We start from the raw sequence: 25,378 nt of genomic DNA on the forward strand, positions 1-25,378 counted from the left end.
CAACAACAAGTACACCAAGAAAGCACCGTACCACTCTTAGCTTTGTGTTTGGAGATTAGAATGTTAGTAAACAAATTACTAAAAAGTGCTGCATTGCCAAACCCAGTAAGATCAGTGGAACGATGATCAGATGCAAACTGGACCTCACTGAAGTTTCAAAATTCCCCCATCCAATTCATGGACAGGTAGAATTACAATAATTTAAATAAATGTACTCTCAGGTATGTTTCATCTATGGCGATCTCTTCCAATGCCCATTTCAGTAGGTGAATGTATGGCTCTATGGAAGTTTTGTTTGGGTTTCCATGGGTATTGTGAGAAGGAAAAATAAGAGAAACTGGATGTCTCAAGGTAACCAGGAAGTTAAGCTTGCCCTGACCACCTCAGATACTACCAAGCTGCCCACCGGTGCACATTAGTTGAATAGCGAACCACTCAGAATGGTCCCAGAGAGCAGCTTACAGGAAGAACTCGGGCAACTTCCATGGGTCCAGAGGGATGTACGCCCTAGAGTAAATAACTGAGAATACTAAAGTTGCCCTAAACATCAGAAACGTTAGCATGAAGGAACCTTAGTATATTGATACTCTGAGTACTTATGAAGTGAAACTACAATGAAGCACACTCACTTTTTCAAGAACTACAGCTACACCCAATCACTTCTTGACCACCCTGGCCATATGATGATAAACTTCAATAAGGGTCTTTGTTAAAACTATTTCAAATTTCAATGGAATATTGCACTCCAATTGGCCTAATGAACGGGGAGAGGTGTGGCCCAACAGCTAGAGCGACCGATCTCAAAGCTGGGGAACTGGGTTGGAGTCTCGGCAGGGAGGCTCAACATCCTGCGATTCACGGCAAATCACTTCATCTCCCTTTGCCAAACACAAAAAAATATTAATGTGTCATTCTATAAAGCAACTGAGGCTCATGTAAAGCTTTCCGAGATATAGACAGATCTATAATGTGTGTTTCTGATACCAATTACAGAACCTGTAATAAGCGTACTTGGTCAAAAAGAAGCCAGAAAGAACATTTATTTGGGGATTTACGCATTACACCTGGTTCTTATAGATACTGGGATGCCCCGTTTACGAAGGCACTTAAACGAACAAACTCTTTCAAGGCAATGATCAGGTTATCAGCCAGCAAAATTACACATACCCATAAATTAGAGTTGAAAAAAAAAAAATCTAATTTTAAGGTGGTCTAACTAGCATTACCACACTGCTAATCTTTTATTGCAATGATTTACCTGAGGGAGTAACCAACAGCAAAACTGACTAAATTAATCTGCGAGACTCCATGTAACAAAATGGGAGTCTACAGCCTTCAACAAAGCAACAACTCACCCGAAATACCTATAAGCTTTAATATTAAAAGCATTTCACGATAAATACCTCAGTCATACCTATTCATAACAAATGCATCAAACCTGTTGTAGCGGACAAACTTTAATCAATTATGCCCTTTGACCTGATCTTTAGCGTGTGACCATAAAATAGGATGGCTCCTGTATGAATATGTCGCGGTAGGTAACAACGCGGTTGTTACAACGACGGTGTTCCTGAGCATGGCTTTATATCGCAAGTCGTTCCTACGACTTGCGCTAGAGGGCGCGCTGGACTTAGGAATAGTATAAATTGCTATTCCTACTCCAGTTAGCGCAACAGCAGGGAATGTGTTGGATTTAAAATCCAACACATTCCTTGGTGTTGCACGCCACCTAGCGCAAGTCGTAGAAACAAGTTGCGATATAAAGCCACGGGTGGTAACAAGGCGGTCATTGTAATGACTGCATTGTTACCTCCCTGCGTGGTAACAACCGCATTGAAACCGCTGTTTCCCCTCCAGTACTGCAAATAAACTGGCAACCATCAGGCATATGAACATATGATTACAAATACATTAAAAGAATACAGTTAGCAAAACCTCCATGAAGGGGCCTAACGAGGACTATCACATTGCAACTCTTCAGCAACCAACATGTCAATGAGAGATTCCAAGTAGCAAAATATCTGCATGCAGCCTTCAATACAAAGTGAGGACAATCTACCCTTCAAGGGCTATTGGCTTTAACAAATCAGTTTCAGATATGCTACATTCGTAGCAACTTTCTATAACAAACATATAAGACCCATGGCATTGGTCATAAACTGCCCCCAATACACACAGTTAGAAACTTATAGATCTACACAAATCTACAGTTGGAAAAAATAGTCAACTCTTCCTAAAAGGATCAAGCACAAATCTTCTACGAGCAGGGTTTGTAGGAAAGTGGGAGCAAGAAAACAAAAACCTTTACCTTCTACGATCTGCAAGAATCCTTGTAACGAAAACCCTGTCACAGACGTGAAGAGTAATATTAACCCACTCTTACCTTCATATTGGACTCAACATATGATTTTTACAATAAGTAAGTTATGCTCAAGTTTGTAATAAATGTTCATAATAAGAATATCAGATCCATAGCATCCGATATAACATTTTCCTGGAGAACCAAATATGCCTGTAGCCTTGATCACTGGTTTGTTACTATAACTGTAACTGTATACTGTATTCCGCAAACATTTTCCCAAAAGGCAAGTGCTGATAAAAAAAAATCATAAAAATTACACTTTGTAAGAGGATAGAGGTAGCCAAACAATATACACCTTCCAAAAAAGCATAACAAAGATTTTCAAAGTGAACATTTTCTACCATGAGAATTTGTTAGTTAACCAATACCAGAACTCCTCGGTTATAGTAATACGGGATACCAAACAGCAAGATATCAGCCCACATGTTTCAACAGTGTACTGACAATCTGCCCTTTAAGGTCTATTGATGAACATAAAAAAAACAAGATTATCTCTTGCCTTTGTCATAACTTTTCATTTAAACAGATTGAGTTACCACCATAACCATCTCAATCTTCCTGTATGTTTACATAAGCTTTCCCGCATGCAATACATGCACTCTTTCAGGAGCTCACATTCGGCAAAATCTGTACTTAAAAGTAATTAACACTTAGGCGGCGGCAAAGTGCCCCTTCTCAGTAGTGCTTCTTAAATTACCATTTCTGTTGATCATATAAGGGCACACAAGAGCTGTGCTGTCAAGCCAGACCTGAAAGGGCATCTTATGAATAGAGCAAACAGTCTTCCTAGGTCCTACTGGAGAGTCAAACACTAAAAAGAAATGGATTTCTTTGGATTAATGCAACAGATTTGCACACTTCAACCACCACTGAAACAGTTTAAAGGAGCAGAAACTACTCCGCGAGTGCGACAGCTTCTATGTTTTTTTATTTTATATCCAAATTGCACGTAATCAGTATAATTAATTTTGAGTGTTACAGACTTTGCTCCTGTACATAGTACCGGTGTTAAAGATTTACAAGTAGGTTCTGATTTAGGAGTGCAAATAAGTTATCTTGTATGTTACTGAAAACACGCAATCTACTCTGGCTTTACTCAGTCACCTAACAAAGAATACAATTGGAGTACCAAAAAGGTGAGGTAGAATGATGTTGCATGGGAAGACAAAAATAACTCCCGCCATACTGGGCATAGTCTGTGAAAGTACTAGAAGGGGGTAAAAAATTCCATTCGGTTGGCAGAATTTTAAATCAACTCAGAGTTACTCATGTATCACGGAGTTCTGGGGCACATTACACACATCGCTGTGCGGCAGAATCTTTTCGCACATATGCCAAAGCGGTAATTTGGCGAGCGGCAATGACATCTGGCACCCCGAGCATGTTTTTCGGTCACTAGGCGGGCATCCAAGGATATTTTTTGCAGCTTGGGTGGTTGTGACCGTTTGCAGTCAGATGCTGCTGCTAGAGTACAAAATCTATTCAAGCAACAGCAAAGACACTTGTACCGACTGCGTGGTGTAATTAGTGCAGATTTCTCAGCACAAAACACGCTCCCAGACTATGGTGTCAGTTTCACTTTCATCTACAATAGGCTGCATATCTATACAAACATCTTCATCTTTCACATTTAAAAAGTGAAAATTAAACTTTTGACAAGAAGGCTGGGGTAAATTTAATTTGAAACATTTTTAATTTTAGAATGGTTTCAATACTATTGCTATCCACTTGATTTATAAAACATGCGGTGTAACATTTACTTGGTGAATTCAACTCTTGACTGTTCCAGGAACGAATACAAGTGTAGTACTAGATCCATCCTATCCTTCATGCTATGGAAACCCGTTTCTGATTAACAGATTCAAAAGCTCTCCACTGTATTATCAACCACAGTTTTATTTTTTTTACAGAAACTTATGCTAGGAGATGGCTGTGCACATCGCAGAACATTATAGTGTTAGAATGAGAGAGTAGCATGCCTTTAAGTAACTACTCCGGAATCTCGAAGGGTAGGTCCTCTGTGCTGCGCGACCTTGGAGTCATCAGGGACGCCAGTGAGTGCCCGGTGTCTCCAGAGCGGCAGCCCCCACTTACCTCCACCGCAGTCCCTACTCATGAGGAACCTGACTGCAGATGTGTATTCTGGTGTGGGTATGGTTATAAGTTTATACACCTTAATACTCACCACCCCTCCTGAAGTACAAAATACAGTATTTAGGTTCTGCCGAAATGCCACGATAGATGTGACAAATTAGGCATGAAACCGTTATCCTGACTCAACTCTTGATGAGACCACTGACAATTCAGCAGTAAGAAGCATCACAGGTTTTTAATAATAACATGGAACCTCCACAATGAAGCTAACTTAGTGAGTTCCTTTATTTATTTTTAACTTCGTTCACCCCACACTCTACTCACTTTTGTACATACACCAGAGATCCAATACGCCCCCACTTTATCGAACGGCACAACCCGCAGGAGAAAGATCTCCAGCAAAGAGACCCCATGTGGGGCCTGTTGGGCATTGCAGCACTGACCCAACGAGGGACATCCCTATGATGAAGCACGACACCCTCTGGGATGTGCGAGGGGGCCTTGTTCCTTATTGGGGCTATTCCTATTCCCCCTCCTCCCCCGCCCCATTCTGTACTGATCCCCATCCCTTCTGCTAGGAACAGCACATCTAGTTCTTGATAAATGCCAGTAAGTAAGCCATTCCAAATCTTAATATAAGTGACATAACGACTACCAGGGGTTTTTATTCGGCCAACAGGCTTTTACAATCTTTCTGAAAATCCAATCAGTACCCCTTCGATGCTCATGACGCGCTCAGCACGTCATGAGGCACGGTTGAGCTGTGCTTATGACGAGCTGAGCTCGTCATGAAACCATAGTATTCATAAAGTTCAGCACAGGAGGGGAAAAGTCACAGCAATCAAGGTGTTAAAAGACTTCACCCAGAGGCATCCATAATGCAGAAATCAGGATGACCCCAAAAAAAAAAAACATGCACCTAAAAGTATTTTGCACAGTGGTGGCAAAGTAATTTTCTCTTTTCTTCCACGTGCAGTGGTAATAGCAGGCCATAGAATAGGATAAATAGCATGCAAGACTAGCATGGGAGGGTCACCATCATGGTGAAGATTTGCTCTTCTCCGGACTAAAGGGCGATAAGTGCCACAGTGGGATGGGCACCAGTTCAAAGCTTACATAGATGCCCAAAGCATTCGGTATTAAACTTGAAGTAGCTCCCATAAAGTAGAGCACCCAGAAAAGGTTCTCCGAACAGCTGCTTCCTACATGCACACTAGAAAATTACTGATTACAAGAGATGGCATTCAAGGCTAGGGTGCACCACCCACCTGCCATCAACTTCAAGGGCTATGAGGGGGTGGTTGAAGACTTGGTCCAAGCCTGCAAAGTGGATAGATTACCTTGTAACGATCATTACTCCATGGGTTTCACCAAGTACCGCAAGCCGTATGCCAAGTTCAGATACCACCATCCTGCATTGTGCTGCTCAAAGCATCAACTGAGTATGAATAATCAATAGCACCCGACTTAGAAGGGCTAAGGCTTCATCTTTTGTTGCAAGAGGAAGTGCAATACCAATTGCAATGGGACTAAGAATGTGTGAGGAAACAGAATAACCACACCAACCGTCATCTCAGTACACAAACAATATGTAAAATTCCCAGCCCTAAAGGTCATCTTCTAGGCAATGCCAGCGTAATAGTTGTGTGGAGAAGTGTGGCTCAGGGGTTAGAGGTGGCAGACCCGGAATCTGAGATCGGTCCTGGACCAGGGTTCAATTCCCCGCCCCAGCGGGTCTTGGGCTAAAAATTCCACGGACTCGATAATTCTCGTCTCGGTGCCTCCTCGACTCATGGGTTCACACTCTGCGACTCTGGGCAATAGCTTGCTTAATCTCCACAACGGCCCCTCGCGGCGGGATGCCTGACTTTCACCCTGTGGACACCCTGTCGGGGCTTCTCACAGGGGAATACCAGGACGGGTTCCCTAGGCAAGCGCCAGGATGCCCTTTGTGGTGACAGGTTGCGCTATATAAGTATACCTACATTTACATTTACAATAGTTCAGGATAAGACAAGGACCATCACAGCAAAAAAAATAAACACCATTGCCAAAACCAACAGTCCGACCTGTGGAAACATGTATTTTGAAAATGTTTATTTGCAAATATATGCAAATTAATTTACTTTTAAATAAAAGTAGAAATGTTAGCGTAAAGGTGGTGTGCATGCAAAATAAAAATAACCAAAAAATAAATAACCAAAAAATAAATGCAAAACAATGTAGGGTAAAAGAAAAAAAATATAAGCAGAGATTGGCCTATCAGCCTAGGCACTGAAGTAGACTTTAGGTGGATGTGGATTTTTGCACAAGAAAAACCACAGTCCCTCAAAGTGATGATAGCCAATGGCTGGAGTGGGCTGACATTTCCTATAATGTACATTGTAGTTGGTGGAACAAAATTTGAACAAAAACAGACCAATGGATGAAGAGAGGGGATATATATATATTTTTTTATTCACTTAAAAAACCATAGGTTTCAGGCCTTATATAGTTAGAAATTAGCATTTAAACAAATAATGAAATTGCTCCTATATAGTTAGTTGTACTAACTATATTTCGCGCACCGGCAATCCACTGCTGATGTCACATATTACATCATTCATGACATGGTCAGAGACATCACTGATGACATCATCCAGTGACTGTTTCTGTAAAGTTTAAATAGGTTTTACTTATTGAAGAATGAGTGGATGTATAAGTGTCTGGATGAAGGATTTAGTAGGTGCGTGACCGACTGTGAGTGATTAAATGTGTCTTACTAAATGCATGGGTTAATGACTAAACTGTCTGAATGTGTGCATCAGAATGTCTGTTGTGGTGTAAGCTGCTGCATGTGTTGATCAGTAGCTATATGAGTGGCTATTGGGTTATTGATTGGTTGCCCAAGTATTTGAATGGGAGAGAGTGTGTGGGTGGCTGGGAGGTGTGTGACTGTGCATAGATGTGTGAGCAGTTGATTCACTAGGTGTATGAGTTCAAGAGTGCATGTGGAAACAGCTATATGGGCGGTTGACTGTGCATGGGTGTGTTGGTGAGTGAATGGATCTCTCAGTGCTACATGTCCAAGTAAGTACATATGTAAAACACAGTGCCTGTGAGAGTTGGCATATATAAATGACTATATATGAGAGCCAGTGAATGTGCGAGTGGCTGTATGGATCATTGTGTACTTGTATCAGTGATTGTATCAGTGATTGTATCAGTGATTGTATAAGCGTAAGTATGTGTTAGTATATGTTTGAATAAGTAACTGTATAGTTGAGGAAATGGAAGTGTGATTGATTCTTTGCATGACTGACTAGGTGTGTGAGTAACTCCATGGATGAGTGGCAGTGTGTGAGTGTCTGTATAGGTGTATGAGTGCATATGATAGTGTTGTATTGATGAGTGACTGTATGTATGAGTGATTCTATGGGTGAATGAGTGAATGTGTGTAGACCTAGGAATCAGTGAGTGCGTATGTAGTAACTGGTATTGGTGTGTCAATGGTTTCAAGAATGGTAGTCTGTATTTAACACTGGGTGTATCAAAGGTTATATTAGAGTGTGAGGAGGTGCATCGTATTATCACATGAATGATATCATCAGTGAGGTCAAATGAGATGTCAGTGATGTCAAATGAGATGTCAGTGATGTCATTTGAGATGTCATCAGTGATGTCACTGACCATGTCATGAATGATGTAATATGTGACATCAGCAGTGGATTGCGGGTGCGCGAAATATAGTTAGTACAACTATATAGGAGCAATTTCAATGGTTTTTTAAATGCTAATTCCTAACTTTATAAGGCCTGAAACATATGGTTTTAGGTGAATTTGCAAGGTTTTTTAAATGCTGATTCCTAACTATATAAGGCATGAAACCTATGGTTTTTTAAGTGAATTTGCAAGGTTTTTTAAATGCCAATTCCTAACTATATCAGGCTTGAAACGTATATTTTTTTTCAATAAATTTCAAAGGTTTTGTAAATGCTAATTCTATTAGCGGATAACGTTTATATATGTTATTATCCTTCTGGGACCACATGAGCAGCTATCTTGTTTCTCAGGAGAAGTGAGGCACAAGAGAGCACTAAACAAGAGTGGAAAACGCGAAAAGGGGGCAGGGTTGAGACCCCCTGACCCCTTCTCAGGGGGTCCCAGAAGAACCACCAAGTGCAAAAAAATGTTATTTTTAAAATCGTGGAGTACGCGCACCCCGCGATTTTTTCCAAATTTTTTTTTGCCCTTGAGGGTCCTTTTGGGACCCCCTGAGAAGGGCTAGAGGGTTGGGGGGGGGTCTCCACCATGCCCCCTTTTCGTGTTTTCCACTCTTGTTTTGGGCTCTTGTGCCTCAGTTCTCCTGAAAAACAAGATGGTGGCCAACACTTCCTGGTTTGGACAGTTTGGAATGTTGACAGTCGACTGCCAGCTAATCAGAAACTCGCTCGTGCACGTAAGGGTACGCGCACGTATGGTAACCATATGGAGCGCGTACGGTGAGTGCATATAGATATATAATTTGCTCAAATTCAATTTTCTCAACAACTACTGGAGGGATTTTCACCAAATATAGAAAAGGCACTACTGCATACCTGTCCCTACCATTTTGCCAAGTTTGGTGTAATTCAGTTCAGCCGTTCGGGCTGTAGCCGTGTCTAAAGGTCCCATAGAAAATGCCATTTGAAAAATTTCAAATTCAATTTTCTCAAGAACTACTGGAGGGATTTTCACCAAACATAGCAAAGGCATATCTGCATTCCAGGCCCTACCATTTTGCAAAGTTTGGTGTAATTCCATTCAGACGTTCAGGCTGTAACCGTGTCTAAAGGTCCCTATGGAAATTAACACGGGGAAAACCCGTTTTGGGACCTCCTTTTTTCTCGGCCCCCGCTTGACGAATCCCCCCCCAAAACTTTCAGGGAAGGAGCGGAGCGAAGCAATTTTAAGGAAAATTACACGCAAATTCCTCAATCGGCGCCAAAGTTATTTCCAATAGAATGTTGGGGCTTTCCTATGGTAACTAGGTCCTAACTATATATACCTACTGGCGACCGCCAGTAGGTAATCTATCTATCTCAATCTTAAAAACTGTAACTCGCCTTCACTTCTTTCTGTTAACGAACAGACAAGCGTGGACCTGATATTCAAGTGCAAATACTTATTTCGCCGCCATTACGCGTTTCGGGAGATCCCTCCCTTGATCACATGACAACTCTTGGGCATTTTACATCGCTTTTTTAAGTGCAAGTGCAATGCAGCCATTACATAAACATAGAAGACATTCAAGTATGTGCATTTTCTCAAGTATTCCCATTTTTCTAGGTCACAAACATCAAACAATGTAATAATGACCTCAGAATCTTCTAATTCCTGTGAATATATGAAGGAATCTTAAGTATAAAATTCAATACCAATAATATCAGCATAAATCCATAAATTACGAGTTTCAAACTAAGTTATAAAAATCATTGTATAAACCCTATCCTAGTGCTTAATTACAGTCAGTGCAATTTATATCAAGCGAATGACTCAATAGACTTAAATGCTATGAAGTTTAAAGTGCAAAATAGTTTCAGGGCATAAATACATTACAATTTTTAGGCTGATCAGACCATTATTACCCGTAAGTATACAAATATACTTTCTACCAAAAGGATTTCTAAAACCAATCCTCAATATCATAAATATATAAATATCACCATCCTAAAATTTCTTCTACAAATTAAAATTTTCATATCAGGTGGAATCAATAAACATTCTATATCATTGCACATACAGGCCTTCATTTCAGTATCAATAGACATTAACTCAAGGTTTTCAACTGGAATATGCTGACCCACATTCTAAGAAAGTGTACAAATCTTCACTAGTATTCCGCCCCTTGGGGGGTCTTCGAATCAAATTGTAGGATATAAGACGTTCTAAGGTCACCTCTTTTCTGCAATGTAACAGTCTCAATTACATAGTATTTCAAATGTTTAGGGTCGCTATTATGGCTAAGTTTGAAATGCCGTGCAACTGGGTAATTCTCATCATTGTTGCAAATAGCGCGAATATGCTGAAGAATCCTCTTATTTGCTGGTAATTTAGTGCTTCCTATATATTTTAAATTACAGCTGCAGGTGAGCACAAACTGCAAAATCAAATTTGCACGTGAGGTGTTGGTTAATTTTACAGGTTGCAGGGCTAAATGCCCTGCAACCTGTCGGGTGAGATCCCGGCCCAATGGAAAGTTGCAGCTGTAATACCCCACCAGAAAAAGATAATACAGGACCCCACAACTCTATGTAATTTGTGCCCCATTTCACTTCTTCCAACCCTCTGCAAACTTAGCAGAAAGATTTGTAAACAGGCTGTACCCCCTATCTAGAAACCTGCCTTTACGCTCCCTTTGCTTGCTGTTACAATCATCCTCTGCTGCAAATCCGTTGAATACGGAGTATCTCTCTGTATGGAATGCTCTTAATTAAATGGGACGGCTGTGCGCTGGAAGCATGTAGGAGTGTATTTCCAGATGTAGGCTTACGTTACAGGGTAGTAGTTAATTCATTTTCCTCAACCTGGATTCTTACTTCAAGGAATGTGACCATTTCCTTGCTTATCTCAGCTGTAAAATGTAGGTTAACCGTCTAGTGGTTCAATTTTTCAATAAACTCCGCAGCACTTTCAATATCCCCATTCCACACTATAAATAAAACATATCTACCGCAGCCATGGTACCACACTTATTGTAAGTTTGCTCATATTGTTGCCCGTGGACCAGCTCCTCCCGCCAGCCCATAAACAAACAGGCATAGCTGGGGGAGAAGCTGGCATCCATGGCAACTCCCGGAGTCTGCTGGTACATCTTTCCATCAAATAAGAAAAAAGTTATTTTCCAAGCAGAATAACATTTTGAGCAACATGTTGGAATGTGGAGAGTAAATAATGGGTCTTTTCAATAAAAAGAAATCAATTGCTCTCATACCATCTTTGTTCTTAATACATGTATACAGACTGGACACATCAAGTGCTAACAATAAATAAGTAGACTGCCATTTTATATTCTGTATCTTTTTCAGAAAGTCACTTCTATCTTCCACATATGATTTTAGACCTCTGACAAAGTCGTGCAAGAAAAAGTCTACATATTTCGAAAGGTTTTCTACGAGACCATCACAAGCAGCAATAATGGGACACCCCGGCGGTTTGACCAGGTTTTTTTTATGGATTTTCGGTATAAAATAAATTACCGGGACAATAGGATGTTCCTTCTTAAGATATTTAAATTCTTCCCAATTGAGTAGCCCAATACTTTTCCAGGCCAACAAAAGCGCAAAACAATGCCTCCCAAGTGTCCTTATATTTTGTCAGTGGAACCTTTCTGTAGCACTCATAGTGGTTCAGTTGACTGTATGCTTCCTCATAGTAATCTTGTAAAGGCCCCAACACCACATTCCCGCCTTTATCTGAGTTTCGAATTATAATTTGGTGGTTGTCCTTCAATTTGACAAGCTGCCAACATTTCCTTTCATTAGTAATTTTCCTTTTTGAATTCCTGGTAACAGTATCGAGTCTTTTTACTTGTGCTATCAGCTGCTCGTTAAAGACATCTATTGAATCCGTGCCACGATAGGAACAAACTTTGATTTCTCTTTTAAAGGAGTTCTAGGCTTGACATTAGCCCCTTGGGACTTGCGCTGGCTGCGCATTATCTTCTCTCCATACAGGTAATTCTTGGGATGAACAGGGAAGTTCTCACACCTTCCCTCTCTCTTTTCAATTGTTGCATATCGTGTAGCAGCTCAATCTGCCCCAACAAGGCCTTGGAACCCAGGGCTCTGTATTATTTCGGTCTCTTCCGCCCCCGCCGGGCCCCCATTGTTGATGAGATATAGATATAAAAAGGGAGATATAAAAAGGAGACAAAGGCGCCGAAACAACAATAGCGGCCATCTTAGGGAAGGCAAAAGGCATAGCGCTCTAGCGCTTTAAGGCACCAGTATAAAGGAAGACGGACATGCCTCCGCGCAGCAGACGCAAGCAGCAGGCGCGCCTTTGTCGCGCCGAAGTCAAGCCAAAGTCCAGCCCGTCTACGCTGAGGACGGGCCAGAGGCCGGACACGATGCTTAGGTAACTAGTATTATTCATTTGTCCAGAGACCGCTTAGTCTCATTTAACAAGCAGCAAAAGCACTGTCATCAGGTGATTAATGTAGACACTTGGGTGGGCCCTATTACCTGCTGTGGATGTAAGCAGATATTAGAACCCTTCCAAAGATCTAAAGGGAAAGGGGCACCCAAGACGATAACTGGTGGACTCATAAATGCAATTTGCAAGAATGCACTACATATACATGACCAGATAGTGGAAGGCCGAGCTCGATTGCCTGTTTATTACAGAGACGTGGCTAAAAGAGTGGTCTAATCCGGATATTGTACATGCTCTACCTTCTGGGTTCCTAATTCAGAGGCTGGACAGACCAGTGCAGCGAAGGGGAGGCTTGGCGATCATCTACCGAGATTCCATGACCTGCACGGTTTCAGAGCTAGGTAATATCAAAGGAGCAGAAAGTCTTGGTTTCTGCCTCCAAGTCTACGATTCTTACAACTTTGCGGGAGCGCTGGTATACCGCCCACCGGGTCAGCCTACTCAGTTTTTGGAAAGCGTGGGGGAAGTGCTGAGTAACCTAACCCTTAAGTTTACCAATTTTACTCTTTTGGGGCACTTGAACCTCCATCTGGACAATACTAGTGATCCGAGTGTAGCGTCTTTTAAAGATATAATACATGTCCTTGGATTAACCATCCGTTGCCTAGATGCTACCCATAAAGCGGGCCATATATTGGACTGTATTACCTCCAACTTAGACAGCATGAAGGTCAAATCTCCTCTGACGCAAATTTGGTCAGACCATAATTTCATTGCATTCAGCTTCATTGTAGATAGCTGTGTCGCGATAAAGACACGCGCTCAAAATAATGGAAGGAGCACGCCACTCTGGGGTAAAATTATAGATCACCCGGACTTTCACAGTTGGGTAAAGGAGAGCAAGCCCATCTTGACAGGAAACACTACCATAGATAATCAGTAGTTTGAAGAATGGATTAGTGAAATAGGAAATAGAATGAAACCTTCAGGTGCAGAGCCTAGACCCCGTCCAAAAAAGAAATCTGCGCCCTGTAACTCAAGACATATTAAAACGCATAGGGAAGTGAGAACATTAGAGCGCAGGTGGCGTCGTAACTACGATCGTAAAGAACATAACATGTACAAAACAGCAAGGAGGAACTATCACATCTTGATTAAGCGGGCGAAGGTGGGTTTCTACACGGCCGCTATTGAATTGACCAACAACAAGCACAAGGAAATCTTCAAAAGTGTGAATAATTTTAGAAATCCCATCTTCCTCACACAGGAGATTCCTCCATCTCCATAGCCAACTACTTTGAACAAAAAATACACAACCTCACAAAGGACTTCCTCCCAGCCGAATGAGCGGATCCAGAGAAAGTGGCTGTGAAGGATACTGAGATGGCCTGTTTAGAGATTTTCTCCCCGATTACTTTGGAGGATACTCATCAGGCCATATCTCTAATTAAATCAGGATCCCCTTTTGATCCGTGTCCACCGGTTCGGTTACAAGCCATGATAGAGGAGGTCAATCCCATAATAAATGCCATCATTAACTCGTCACTCCTGACGGGTGAGATCCCGGCCCAATGGAAAGTTGCAGCGGTGAGACCACATCAGAAAAGGATACTACAGAACCCCACAACTCTATGTAATTTGCACCCCATTTCACTTCTTCCAACCCTCTGCAAACTTAGCAGAAAGATTTGTAAACAGGCAGCTTACGACATTCTTAGAAGGAAATAACATTCCATACTAATCAAGCAGGGTTTACAGCCCAGCACTCTACGGAGACTGCCCTCCTGTTTACAACGGAAACCATATGAGCGGCCTGAGATCAGGGCAAGAAGGCTGTCCTGATCCTCTAAGATTTATCTGCAGCGTTTGATACAGTGTTACATGCTATTCTTTTGAACCGCTTGGCATCGGCAGGCATAGCAGGAACCGTATTAGAGTGGCTAGTTCTAACGCACAGGCGCCAAATAACCACGCTGGGGCAGTTTTGCTCAGAGGAAAAGGCACTGAAGACGGGGGTACCACAGGGCTCAAGTTTGAGCCCTACGCTGTTCAATCTTTATATGGTCCCCCTGATCAAGTTAATTGCCTCCTTTGACATCAGCACAATTGCGTATGCTGATGATATGCAGCTGGTCTTAATTCTGGATAAAGACATGGCGAATGCAGAACTAAACCTCAAAACCCCATTGTTCCTAAATTTAGACTTTCAATGAAGGGACGGAAATCCCTGGCAGTAATTGGCGCGAGGGCATGGGACAAACTACCTGACCAGTTGCGTCAGATGACAACCGAGCAGGGTTTCAGGAAAGCCCTCAACACTTGTTCTATGGCCTTTCGGAGCAAGCTTGCAAAGCATTAGGTTGAATCCCATATCTCCTCGGGTTGGATAGTTCAGCTGCAGTATATCTAGGCAGCTGACTCCGAGTCTTGGCGCCAAGATGCTCCTTGGAGTGAAAGTGCACTATATAAAATGCTATATTGAAAGTCATTCTCTGACTAGTATATATATATATATATATATATATATATTCAGTAACCAGCCAACTTCTCTCTGTGACTCCCCTCATAGTCCAGAGTCACTTGTACTGCCGGACTGCGTTTCGATATAACATCTACCTTACATAGGCTTGCTAAAAGGTAGGTGCCAGAGATGCTCTTCTTTTGTAACTGCCTTGATTTAATTGATTAATTACCATCAGTTGGTTCCTGCTTAGTGCATGTATATTTTCAATGGTATCATGGGACTGGTAGTCTGAATTTTGAGCAGTCTTTATCCCAAAGTGGGTTTCCGTGCACTTTCCATTATAAAAGCACATTTCTTTCCTGTAGTAGGAATTCGGGATTTTGAAGGATAGCCTTTATTAGCCATAAGGCCGGTTACCCCCGCACAGTTGGAAGAGTTTGCAACCACAGCCCCCCTGTGTGCATCATTTTCACACCCCACCCTCATAGGTACTTCCCACGAGGACCCCAACATGCCCAGGGCCACACGCAGCTACCCATTTGGGGATCACACTCATGGCAGCCACCCACCATGACCTACAATCCCTGCGTATCCTTTCCTGAAAAGTTAGTGGTCTCCTTGACAAGGAGAAGAGTGCCACGGTCCTGAAAACCTCCACTAGCTCCAGACCCTGCGAGCTCATGTTGCAGGAGACCCATTTGTTGGGTGATCATTGCCCATTTCTCGCCGGACAGGGATACGACAGAGTAGATCATGTAGAAGTCCAGCGGAATGGAGATTATCCTCCGCTCCCTCCAGTTTGTTCCGAGCCAAATAATCTGTGATCCCCAGGGACATTGGCTCTCAATTTGGGCATAGCCTACATACCTCCAGTGGTCCCCGATCCCTGTCTCCACGGCCTCGGAAACTTAGTATCTTCTCTACCGCAGGGCGTCACAGTGGAGGGAGGTGATTTTAATGCAGTCATGAACCCTGAATGGGATGTGTCCAGCATCCCCTCCCCTCAACTGATTAGATCCGCTAAGAAGCTCATAACCTGGGTGTCCCGTCGGGGACTCAGGCGTCTGGAGAACGTGGCACGCTCTCCTACACCAATACACACATACATCCGCTGCCCATGATACTCATGTAAGAATTGATAGGCTGTTCATGGCCCGGATTGCAGACAGATTGCAAATGCCCACAAGCTTGCCTGAGGTCTCTAGGACCATTCCCCGCTACTGCTAGGCACAGGACGTTCCATTGGCACCCTTCGCCCCCATTTACCGCCTAAATGCCTTGTTTTTACAGGGTAGGGACTACAAAAGAGCCATCAAGGGGGAGTTGCGCCAATACTTCATGCAGAATGAAGATCAGTGGCCTCTCTGGCCACACTCTGGGCAGCCAGTAAGACGATGATTAGAGGAGTGTCCAAGGGCTATGTTAAAAAGAAGTACCAGGCTGGAGACTATTGTCTCGCCCATCTGGAGGCCCGTGCAGTACTCCTGGAGGGGGCCGGGGGCGCCACAGCAGGAGATATCTAGGCCTGCCAGCTCAACCTCACTAGCAAAGAAAGTAGACCCATTTCTCTAGACTAGGCCAAGCAAATGTGGAGATTCTCTTCAGTTCGGGTATACGGGTGGGGAGACAAAAATGGGAAGCTCCTCTACAGGCTAGCAATCCTCCCCCTCGCCAATAGGACTATCCCCGAAATAGTGGACATGGACGGCAGCGCGCATCAGGCACCGGAGGCAATCACCCAGACCACTGCATCTTACTACAAGCAGCTTTACTCTACTGCCCAGACCCCTGTCGCAAACTTTAGTTCGAACTTCTTAAGAGATGTTCCACTTGCTAGACTATCCGAAATAGAGCCCCAATCTCTAGAGCAGCCCCTTACACTGAATGAGAGACAAGGTCATCTAGTCACTGGCCACAAAGAAAACCCCAGGCCCGATGGGTATCCAGTGGAATACTATGTGGCCATTAGGGAGCTTCTGACCCCAGACCTTCATGCCCTATACGCGGAAGTGGTGGAGAAAGGCAGCTTCACACGTGACAGTGATTATAGTGGCAATTCCCAAAACTGATCCTCCAACGAATGCTCGGCATACCGCCCAATCTTACTCATCAACACGGAGGTTAAACTATCCGGCTCAGTCCTAGCATTTCGGCTCAAGGGGGTAATCACAACCCTCATACACCACGATCAATGTGGGTTCATCCCACGTACAAGCATGAGTCACTGACGTCTACAGATAGCTCTGGCCCACCAACACTTCCTCACTCCGTACCTTGCTCTCTCATTAATAGACTGAGAAGGCCTTTGATACAGTGTATTGGAGATACCTGAATGCCGTATTGGTCCGTGCAGGCTTCGATCCGTACTTCAGAGGGTTTGTTAAGGTGCTATATTCTAACCCCCTCGGCCCAGGTCATGACCAACTGTATTTTATATGAAGGCGTTCCACATAGGCCGTGGCACAAGGCAGGGTTGTCCACTTACTCTTTGCCCTAGCAATTGAACCTCTGGCCTGCCTCATTAGATCAGACACCCAAATTCAGGGATGGCTAGGAGCTCATCCCCCGAAGACCGTATAGCCTTGGATGCAGATGATGTGCTTCTCTACATGCCAGACCCTGCGCGCTCAGTCCCCCGCTGCCTACAGATCCTCAAACTCTTTGGGGGAAGCCTCCGGTCTGAAAATCAACCCTGCTAAATCCATACTGGTCCTGCTGCACCCTTCCTGAGACTGCATTAACTGGCAAACAAATATCCCAATCAGTCGACTGACTTTCCAGTACCTGGTAGCTTTACACCAGAAACGTGTGTGGTCCCTGAACCTTGCTCTGTTGCTTAAGAGGACCAAAGCAGAGCTGCGGAACTGAAACTCTTCCCCATAATCCTATGGGGAAGACTACGCTGTACAAGATGATCCATCGCCGTTTACTCTACGTCCTACAAAATATCCCTCTGCAACTCCCAAGACACTGGTTCCATACCTTAGATATGTCGACCTCGTTTCTTTGGGGCAACTCGAAGCTGTGCATGGTGTTGGCTCACTGACAAATTGCCCCATATGATGGGGACATGGGAATGGTAGACTTGTACCTGTATTATATAGCCACATGCTTACTAGTTGTCAATGAGTGGAGGTCAGGAGGGTGGGCAGACCTCGCCTACCAGTTGGAACTGGACGAGTTTGGCCTCCCACAGATCCAAACAATGCTTTATGGCTCTCCAATCCCCAAGAGTATTCCCTCCATCACCAGATCGGTCATCCGTGCTTCGTTACACCAGTTGGGACCATAAGTTGACACTGCAAACACCCTTATGGCAGGGCAAGTGGGTGGGTGCGGTGGCGCGGCTACAGGGATTCCAGAAGTGGGACCTTATCAGTATCTCCCAGATTGGAGACGTCTCGCGGTGGATGGCAACTCCGCACATTAAGACCTCCAGCACTTTTACTCACTTAACACCAAGCAATTTTACAAATACCTCCAGCTCCGGCATGCGCTAGCGCCTTATATACCCAAGGGAAACAAGTTCCCAGAGTTCAGCCCCCTTGAAGCGAAGATACTCATGGGGGAACTGGGTCAAGGAGGTGTCTCCAGATCTACAAATCCCTCATCATAAACTCCACACCTCGCTAGACCACTTACGAACCAGATGGGAGGGTCGGCTGGGCCCTATGGAAGTTAACGATTGGAGGGACGCTGTCATGGTCCCCCGAGTGATCACCATGTCAGCCTGGTTGAGACTTATTCAGCTTTACTACCTCCACTGTGCAAACCTCACCCCCCTAAGATTACAACAAACCCGCTGTCTGCCTGCCCAGAGTTGCCCCCGTTGTGCAGAAGAACCCTCAGAATTATCATAGGACTTGGTCCTGCGCACCCGTAGCAAATTACTGGTTGGCAGTGGTTGGCGAACTGAATAGAACATTGGGGTGGGAGGTGCCCTGTACACCCCAGGTTGTTCTCTTGGGGGTGCTAGAAGGTATAGGAGGTTCTAGGGCAGATAGGACATTCTAGGGTACGCCCCAGGTGGTAGTCAAAAGAGACATTGCTGCCAGATGGAAGAACTCCACCCCCTACAATAGCCCAATGGAGGAGGGGCGTAGACTGGTGTGCCTCGCAGGAAAACCAGTATACCTGGCTCGGGGATGTCCAAAGAACTACAAATGAGTTTAGGGCAAATGGCTGAGGCTGCTGGGTTGAATGGGAGGGCGGGGCTGAGGAGGTCTTTGAACGGGAACCAGCACCAGGCTACACACAAGTGCATCAATGAGTTGTATACGGGCGTGTGGAGGGGCAGTCTCAGTGTGGTCCGAGTTATCCATCCACGATCCTGGTACAAATGTTGTCGAGTCTTTACAGTATGTGTAATACCTAATAAAAAAGAAATAAAATAAAAAAATAGAATAGCAGCTATTCCAATTCAAAACGGCAGGGAAAAAACTCCTCAGGGGGTGATTTTCACAACTGTAGGTAGTTTCTATTTGGGCATATGGGGTGGTATTAGCGTTCTAGTCACAATCCATCGGGATTTGTATAGCGCAGCTCTATCACTCGGAGGTGTACCTGGGTGCAACATCAGACTAAAGGTCAGAAACTAGCAAAAAGAGGCTAAAAGACGGCAGGAGCAAGCAGAAAAAAAAATATAGAAGAAAACAAGCAGAGGACACAAAATCGAAGGCAGCATAGGGTAGTAAACTGCGGGCAAGCTGTACAGGAGGACTGCTGCAGGGGGAGCTGGCATGAAGACCTGCTGCAGAAGTTATTTCTAAAACATTCTCAATGTGAATCGTGTGTGGCGAAAGGGATAGGTGTGGTTTTCTTGATAGCAATTAAGAAAATATTTCGTAATTCTACAACAGAGGATTTTGGGACCAACAGCTTCCCCTTTAGAACCCATGGCCATTGTTTCAGAATAAGAAATACTACTGCAGTGGGAGTTCAAAGAAATGAGGTCGCTAAATGGCCTTTGAGCGCTGAGACTCCTTGGTCCGACTGGATTCACATCTCTCCGTGGCAGGTTTCTACTTACCCAAACTCAGATGGAGTTTTGAAAAACAGAAATTAAAAAAAAAATGACCACTAAAGAAATCAAAATAAAAGCTCTAATAAAATTCTCTCAAAGACCAAGATAGCTATGTGAAGTCTTTCTATTTAAGCAGGACAGAAGAATTACTTTTAAGATGCGCTTTTCAAATTCAAATATCCCCTACTGGATCATAGCGATTTAGAAAAGTAGAAAATCATTCTAATTAGAACAGTATCATTGTGCAATACCTCTACACATGTTTAACCACTTACAAGGACTCCATTTTATGTTGGGCTAGTGTTTTAGGATGCAATGACGATGTGCATTAATAATGTAATTCCATTTACCAAAATGTCCTCAGAAACGCGACCATCGTTGACCGTGAGACCATTTAACTGTTGCTGTAGCTGCCCTAAACCTTGCGGCAAGTCACGGGACGGAATGAACCAATCCTGGTCTTCTTCATCAAGCATTTCTTGGAAACAACGATCAAGGAAATCCTGTTCTTGCAGCTCTTCCTCCACCTAAAACAGAGTTCAACACATTATACTGAGGATTCCATTACAAAATGTTTTCATGCAAAATATCAGATAACAATTCACAGCATACATCAATGAACAGCTTATCTTTCTCCGAAAAAATATACATATAATACGTATCAACCGCGCAGCTATATAGACAGTACTCAAAGAAGAACAAAGTAGAGACCCCAAATCTTTTCCCATGAACGGAATATCTGCATATGAAATCAAAAATAAGGATGGAAAAAAATATACTGCTGTCTTTGTCCGGTGGATAGGCATGCAACAGAAAGATAGAAAGCCACTCTTTTAAATGATTTATACAGGACAGTAGTAGCCTAAAATCAATTGCAAATGGCACAGCTCAACACTTACTATAAGATGGTCCCACCCATTCAGGCAATTTTATTCACTAGGGAAAGCATATTTTCCACTTGCCGTACTTCGAAAATATGCAATATTTAATTTTAAGAAGCGGTTTCATAATCAATTCATTACAGCACTGTACATCTCAATTTGTGCCCAGGCCTCCACTAAATTGTTTTCATGTACGTTAAGAGGAGCCTATAGAGCAATGAAAAAATGACTTTTTACCCGAGTGGTTCGTGATATCACATTTATTTTAGAAGTCCTTTTAATTTGAGTGGGCAGAAATGAAAGTTATCTACTCAGGATAAGCCAATGTTATCAAGAAACTGCACCGAAACCCTGATCCAACTACAGTGACCAGCATAGCTACTAATCCACACGTCCTTTCAAAGATAGGGGGCCAAATGTATAAAGAAAAATGGGAGATTTCCTAGCTGATCAGAGTCAGGGCTGCATCCCAGATAGCAGTTTGTTCAAACCAGATACATATACCATCTGGCATTTCTATACAATGAAGCAGGGAAATCCACGAGGAGGTGTACATGTTACTTGTGTTTTTAAATCTGTTAACTGGACTCCAAATAGTGGCAGCATTAAATAGTTTCACCTAATAATGAAATGTACAAGATCAAACTCAGAATGGCGGAGAGGCCTCACCGCTAATATGGAAGCAGAAGAAAACAGGATTTGACGCTAACTTGGAAATGATGGACCTCATAATAAGATGAAGTGGAGTAACCGAGTAATACGCTAGGTCCCTAGTTCGAAATAATGTGGTATTCAGAGATTTTGTCTCCCAGAAAAACCTCCTTGGGTTTTTATCACTGAAATTTGGTGCTCTGATTCTTCTGGCCCAGATCTGGTAGAGGCAGTCCCAGAAGGCTATTCTCTATCCAGGATGGACAGGATCGGGGGTGGGCTGGGAATCCTTTTTAGAGATACTTTTACATGTCGTACCGAGCCTCTCTCTCTGCCCTCAGATACATTTGAAGCTCTGCCTTTTACCTTAAATTTTCTTCCCTCAGCTTCCTTTTCCGGTATTCTTTGCTACAGACCTCCCAGCCCAAGAAATACCTTTCCCCAGGATATTCTTAAACTCATAGAGCCTTTTGTTGACAAGCCCCACTTTAGTATCTTAGGCGATTTTAACTTTCATTTAGAGTCTACAGATACCAAGGACACTAGGGCACTAATAGATGGCTTAGCTGCATGTGGGCTGGGCCAATTGGTCATGGACCCTACGCACTCTGCTGGCCATACGTTGGACGGCATCTTTACTAATGATGCCAGAATTATGACCGCCACACCCATCCCTCTTTCCTGGTCCGACCATCTGGCAGTTCCCTTTTATTGTAAAGTCAATCCTATTCTACCTAACAATCCTAAGAGTAACGGGTGGGAGACCAGAAGGAACTATAGAGAGATCAATGATGATACTCTAGCACCCTTCATGGACGCTCTTAGTTACCTCTCTCCATCTGATAACGTGGCTGCCCTTAACTTCTCCAACGTCCTTGCCGGCGCTATAAACACCCTTGCTCTGGCCAAACGGCACTACTCACCCGAAAGAGCCCCTCTCAGCCCTGGTTTTCTGATCGCTTAAGACTGCTGCGGCAGAAGTGCAGGAAACAGGAGCGGGCCTGGCATGCTCACCCTGATCCACCGGGAAAAAAGCCCTTCAGAAAGCTCTACTTAGAGACTATAAGAAAGCCATCATTGAGGAAAAAAGGCGCCATTTCACCAATCTTACGGCCTCCCTCAAATCATCAATCAATCAATCAATCAGTGACACTTATAAAGCGCGCTACATACCCGTGGGGTCTCAAGGCGCTGGGGGGGGGGGGGGGGGGAGCCGCTACTGCTCGAACAGCCAGGTCTTCAGCTTCTTCCTGAAGGAGAGGTGGTCTTGGGTCAGGCGCAGGTCGGTCGGGAGGGAGTTCCAGGTCTTGGCGGCCAGGTGGGAGAAGGACCTTCCTCCTGTAGTCGCTCTTCGGATGCGGGGGACGGCGGCGAGGGCGTGGTTGGCTGATCGGAGGTGGCGTTTGGGAGCGTAGAAGTTGACTCGGCTGTTGAGGTAGCTCGGGCCTTGGTCGTGTAGGGCTTTGTGTGCGTGGGTGAGGAGGCGGAAGGTGATTCTTTTGTTGACGGGGAGCCAGTGAAGGTCTCGCAGATGTCCGGAGATGTGGCTGGTTCGTGGGATGTCGAGGATGAGTCTGGCTGAGGCGTTCTGGATCCGCTGGAGTCTCTTCTGGAGCTTGGCGGTGGTCCCGGCGTAGAGGGCGTTGCCGTAGTCCAGTCGGCTGGTGACGAGGGCCTGGGTGACGGTCTTCCTGGTCTCGGTGGGGATCCACCAGAAGATCTTCCGTAGCATGCGTAGGATGTTGAAGCATGCCGAGGAGACGTTGTTGACTTGCCTGGTCATGGAGAGGGAGGAGTCCAGGATGAAGCCCAGGTTGCGTGCATGGTCTGTCGGTTTGGGTGCGGTGCCCAGGGCGGGAGGCCACCAGGAGTCGTCCCAGGCGGAGGGAGAGGAGCCCAGGATGAGGACCTCCGTCTTGTCCGAGTTCAGTTTCAGGCGGCTGGTCGTCATCCACTCGGCTACCTCTTTCATCCCTTCGTGCAGGTTGGCTCTGGCGGCGGCGGGGTCGTTGGTCAGGGAGAGGATCAGCTGGGTGTCGTCGGCGTAGGAGATTATGCTGAGGTTGTGTTTGCGTACGATGGCCGCGAGGGGGCTCATGTAGACGTTGAAGAGGGTGGGGCTCAGAGATGATCCTTGGGGGACGCCGCAGATGACTTCGGTGGCCTCTGACTTGTACGGTGGTAGGCGGACTCTCTGTGTTCTCCCGTCGAGGAAGGAGGTGATCCACTCCAGCGCCTTGTCCTGGATTCCGACGTTGCTGAGGCGCCGTACTAGGGTGCGGTGGCAGACCGTGTCGAATGCCGCGGAGAGGTCTAGGAGGATGAGGGCCGCTGTTTCTCCATTGTCCATCAGGGCTCGGATGTCGTCGGTGGCGGCGATGAGGGTCAAGGGACCTTTTTAATATAATTGATGCACTCTCTGCACCTAAAACAGCTGACCCTACCATCGAAACACAGGAACTCTGTAATATTGCGAGTTTCTTCCACTCCAAGATTGCCGACATCTATACTTCTCTTGAAACTCGCAATCTTGAGCTAGATGTCAACGCAGTAGGTTCCCTTTCTCTACCTGCCTCTCCCTCTTGAGAATGTTGATGCTTCCTCTAAACTACAGCTTACTTGTTTTCCTCTTTTGACTCTAGAAGAGCTCAACCTCCTTCTTGATGCCACCAAGTCTTGTTCAGAACCTTGAAGACTTGCAGAGGGTCAGTCCTCCCTCCTCTTTTGGAGGTTATGAGGTTATGAACATGGCCATCAGTGAGGGAGTCTTCCCCTCATCTTGGAAGACCGACATTGTTAAACCATGCTCAAAAAGCCCTCTTTGGACCCTGGAGTTCTTAAAAATGATCGTCCCATTTCCCTGCTCCCAGCCCCAGCTAAGATACTGGAGTCTCATAAATCGAAACCGCTCTACTTTTATTGAAGGTTCTGAACTCTTAGATGCCTCCCAACATGGGTTCCGGGCAGCTCATAGCACCGAATCTGTCCTAACGGTTGTGATTAACAACATCCGCATGGAGGTTGATAGGGGACATCCTACTCTGCTAGTGTTACTAGATCTCACAGCAGCGTTTGACACTCTGTCCCCGTCAATCCTGATCTCCAGGCTCATGGACATCGGAGTAGAGGGTACTGCCCTTAGCTTAATCTCCTCCTTCTTACATCACAGGGAGCAGAGTGTTAAAATGGGCAATTTTCTCTCCGCCTCTCAAAAAGCCCAATGTGGGGTACCACAGGGCTCCTCGTTGAGCCCATTATTATTCAACATCTATGTTACCCCACTTGCCAAGGTGGTGAGATCCTTTGGTCTTGAGGTATTATCGTATGCCGATGATACCCAGATCCTGGTATCTATTACCCAGTCGGCCAGTGACTGCATCCAATTTTAGAGCATGTATGGAGGCAGTCTCCCAGTGGATGGTGCGTAACTTTTTACAACTGAACAGTGAAAAGATCGAAATTATGGTCTTTGGAGGCAGTCAAGATCTGTGGTCAAAAGACTGGTGGCCTTCCTACTCTTTCCGCCAGGAAACTTGGGTGTCCTAATCGACCCCGTTCTCTCATTCGATTCTCAGGTAAACAGAACGGTATCTACTTGCTGTGCCATCATTAGAACACTGAGGAAGATTTCTCCGTATTTATCTCAGGCAGCCCGAAAACAATCCACTATTGCCTTAGTTTCATCTAGGCTAGACTATTGTAATGCCCTATATAGTGGCATTAACAAAAGCTCCATCCACCGCCTCCAAATGGTGCAGAATGCCGCGGCCAGGATGGTCTTGAATCTT

General features: G+C 44.5%; 1 protein-coding gene across 2 annotated transcripts in view; it reads right to left on the minus strand.

Moving 5' to 3' along the window:
* PAIP2B (poly(A) binding protein interacting protein 2B) overlaps positions 1-25,378 on the minus strand; it is an 84,061-nt gene that overhangs the window by 27,430 nt on the left and 31,253 nt on the right. For both annotated transcript variants that reach the window (XM_086960110.1, XM_086960109.1), the window contains exon 3: positions 20,409-20,585. In XM_086960110.1, coding sequence (XP_086816236.1) covers positions 20,409-20,585 — 177 coding nt within the window. The remainder of the gene's footprint in view (positions 1-20,408; positions 20,586-25,378) is intronic.

This window comes from Lissotriton vulgaris, chromosome 3_1 (assembly GCF_964263255.1).
Source record: "Lissotriton vulgaris chromosome 3_1, aLisVul1.2, whole genome shotgun sequence".
Lineage (NCBI taxonomy): Eukaryota > Metazoa > Chordata > Amphibia > Caudata > Salamandridae > Lissotriton > Lissotriton vulgaris.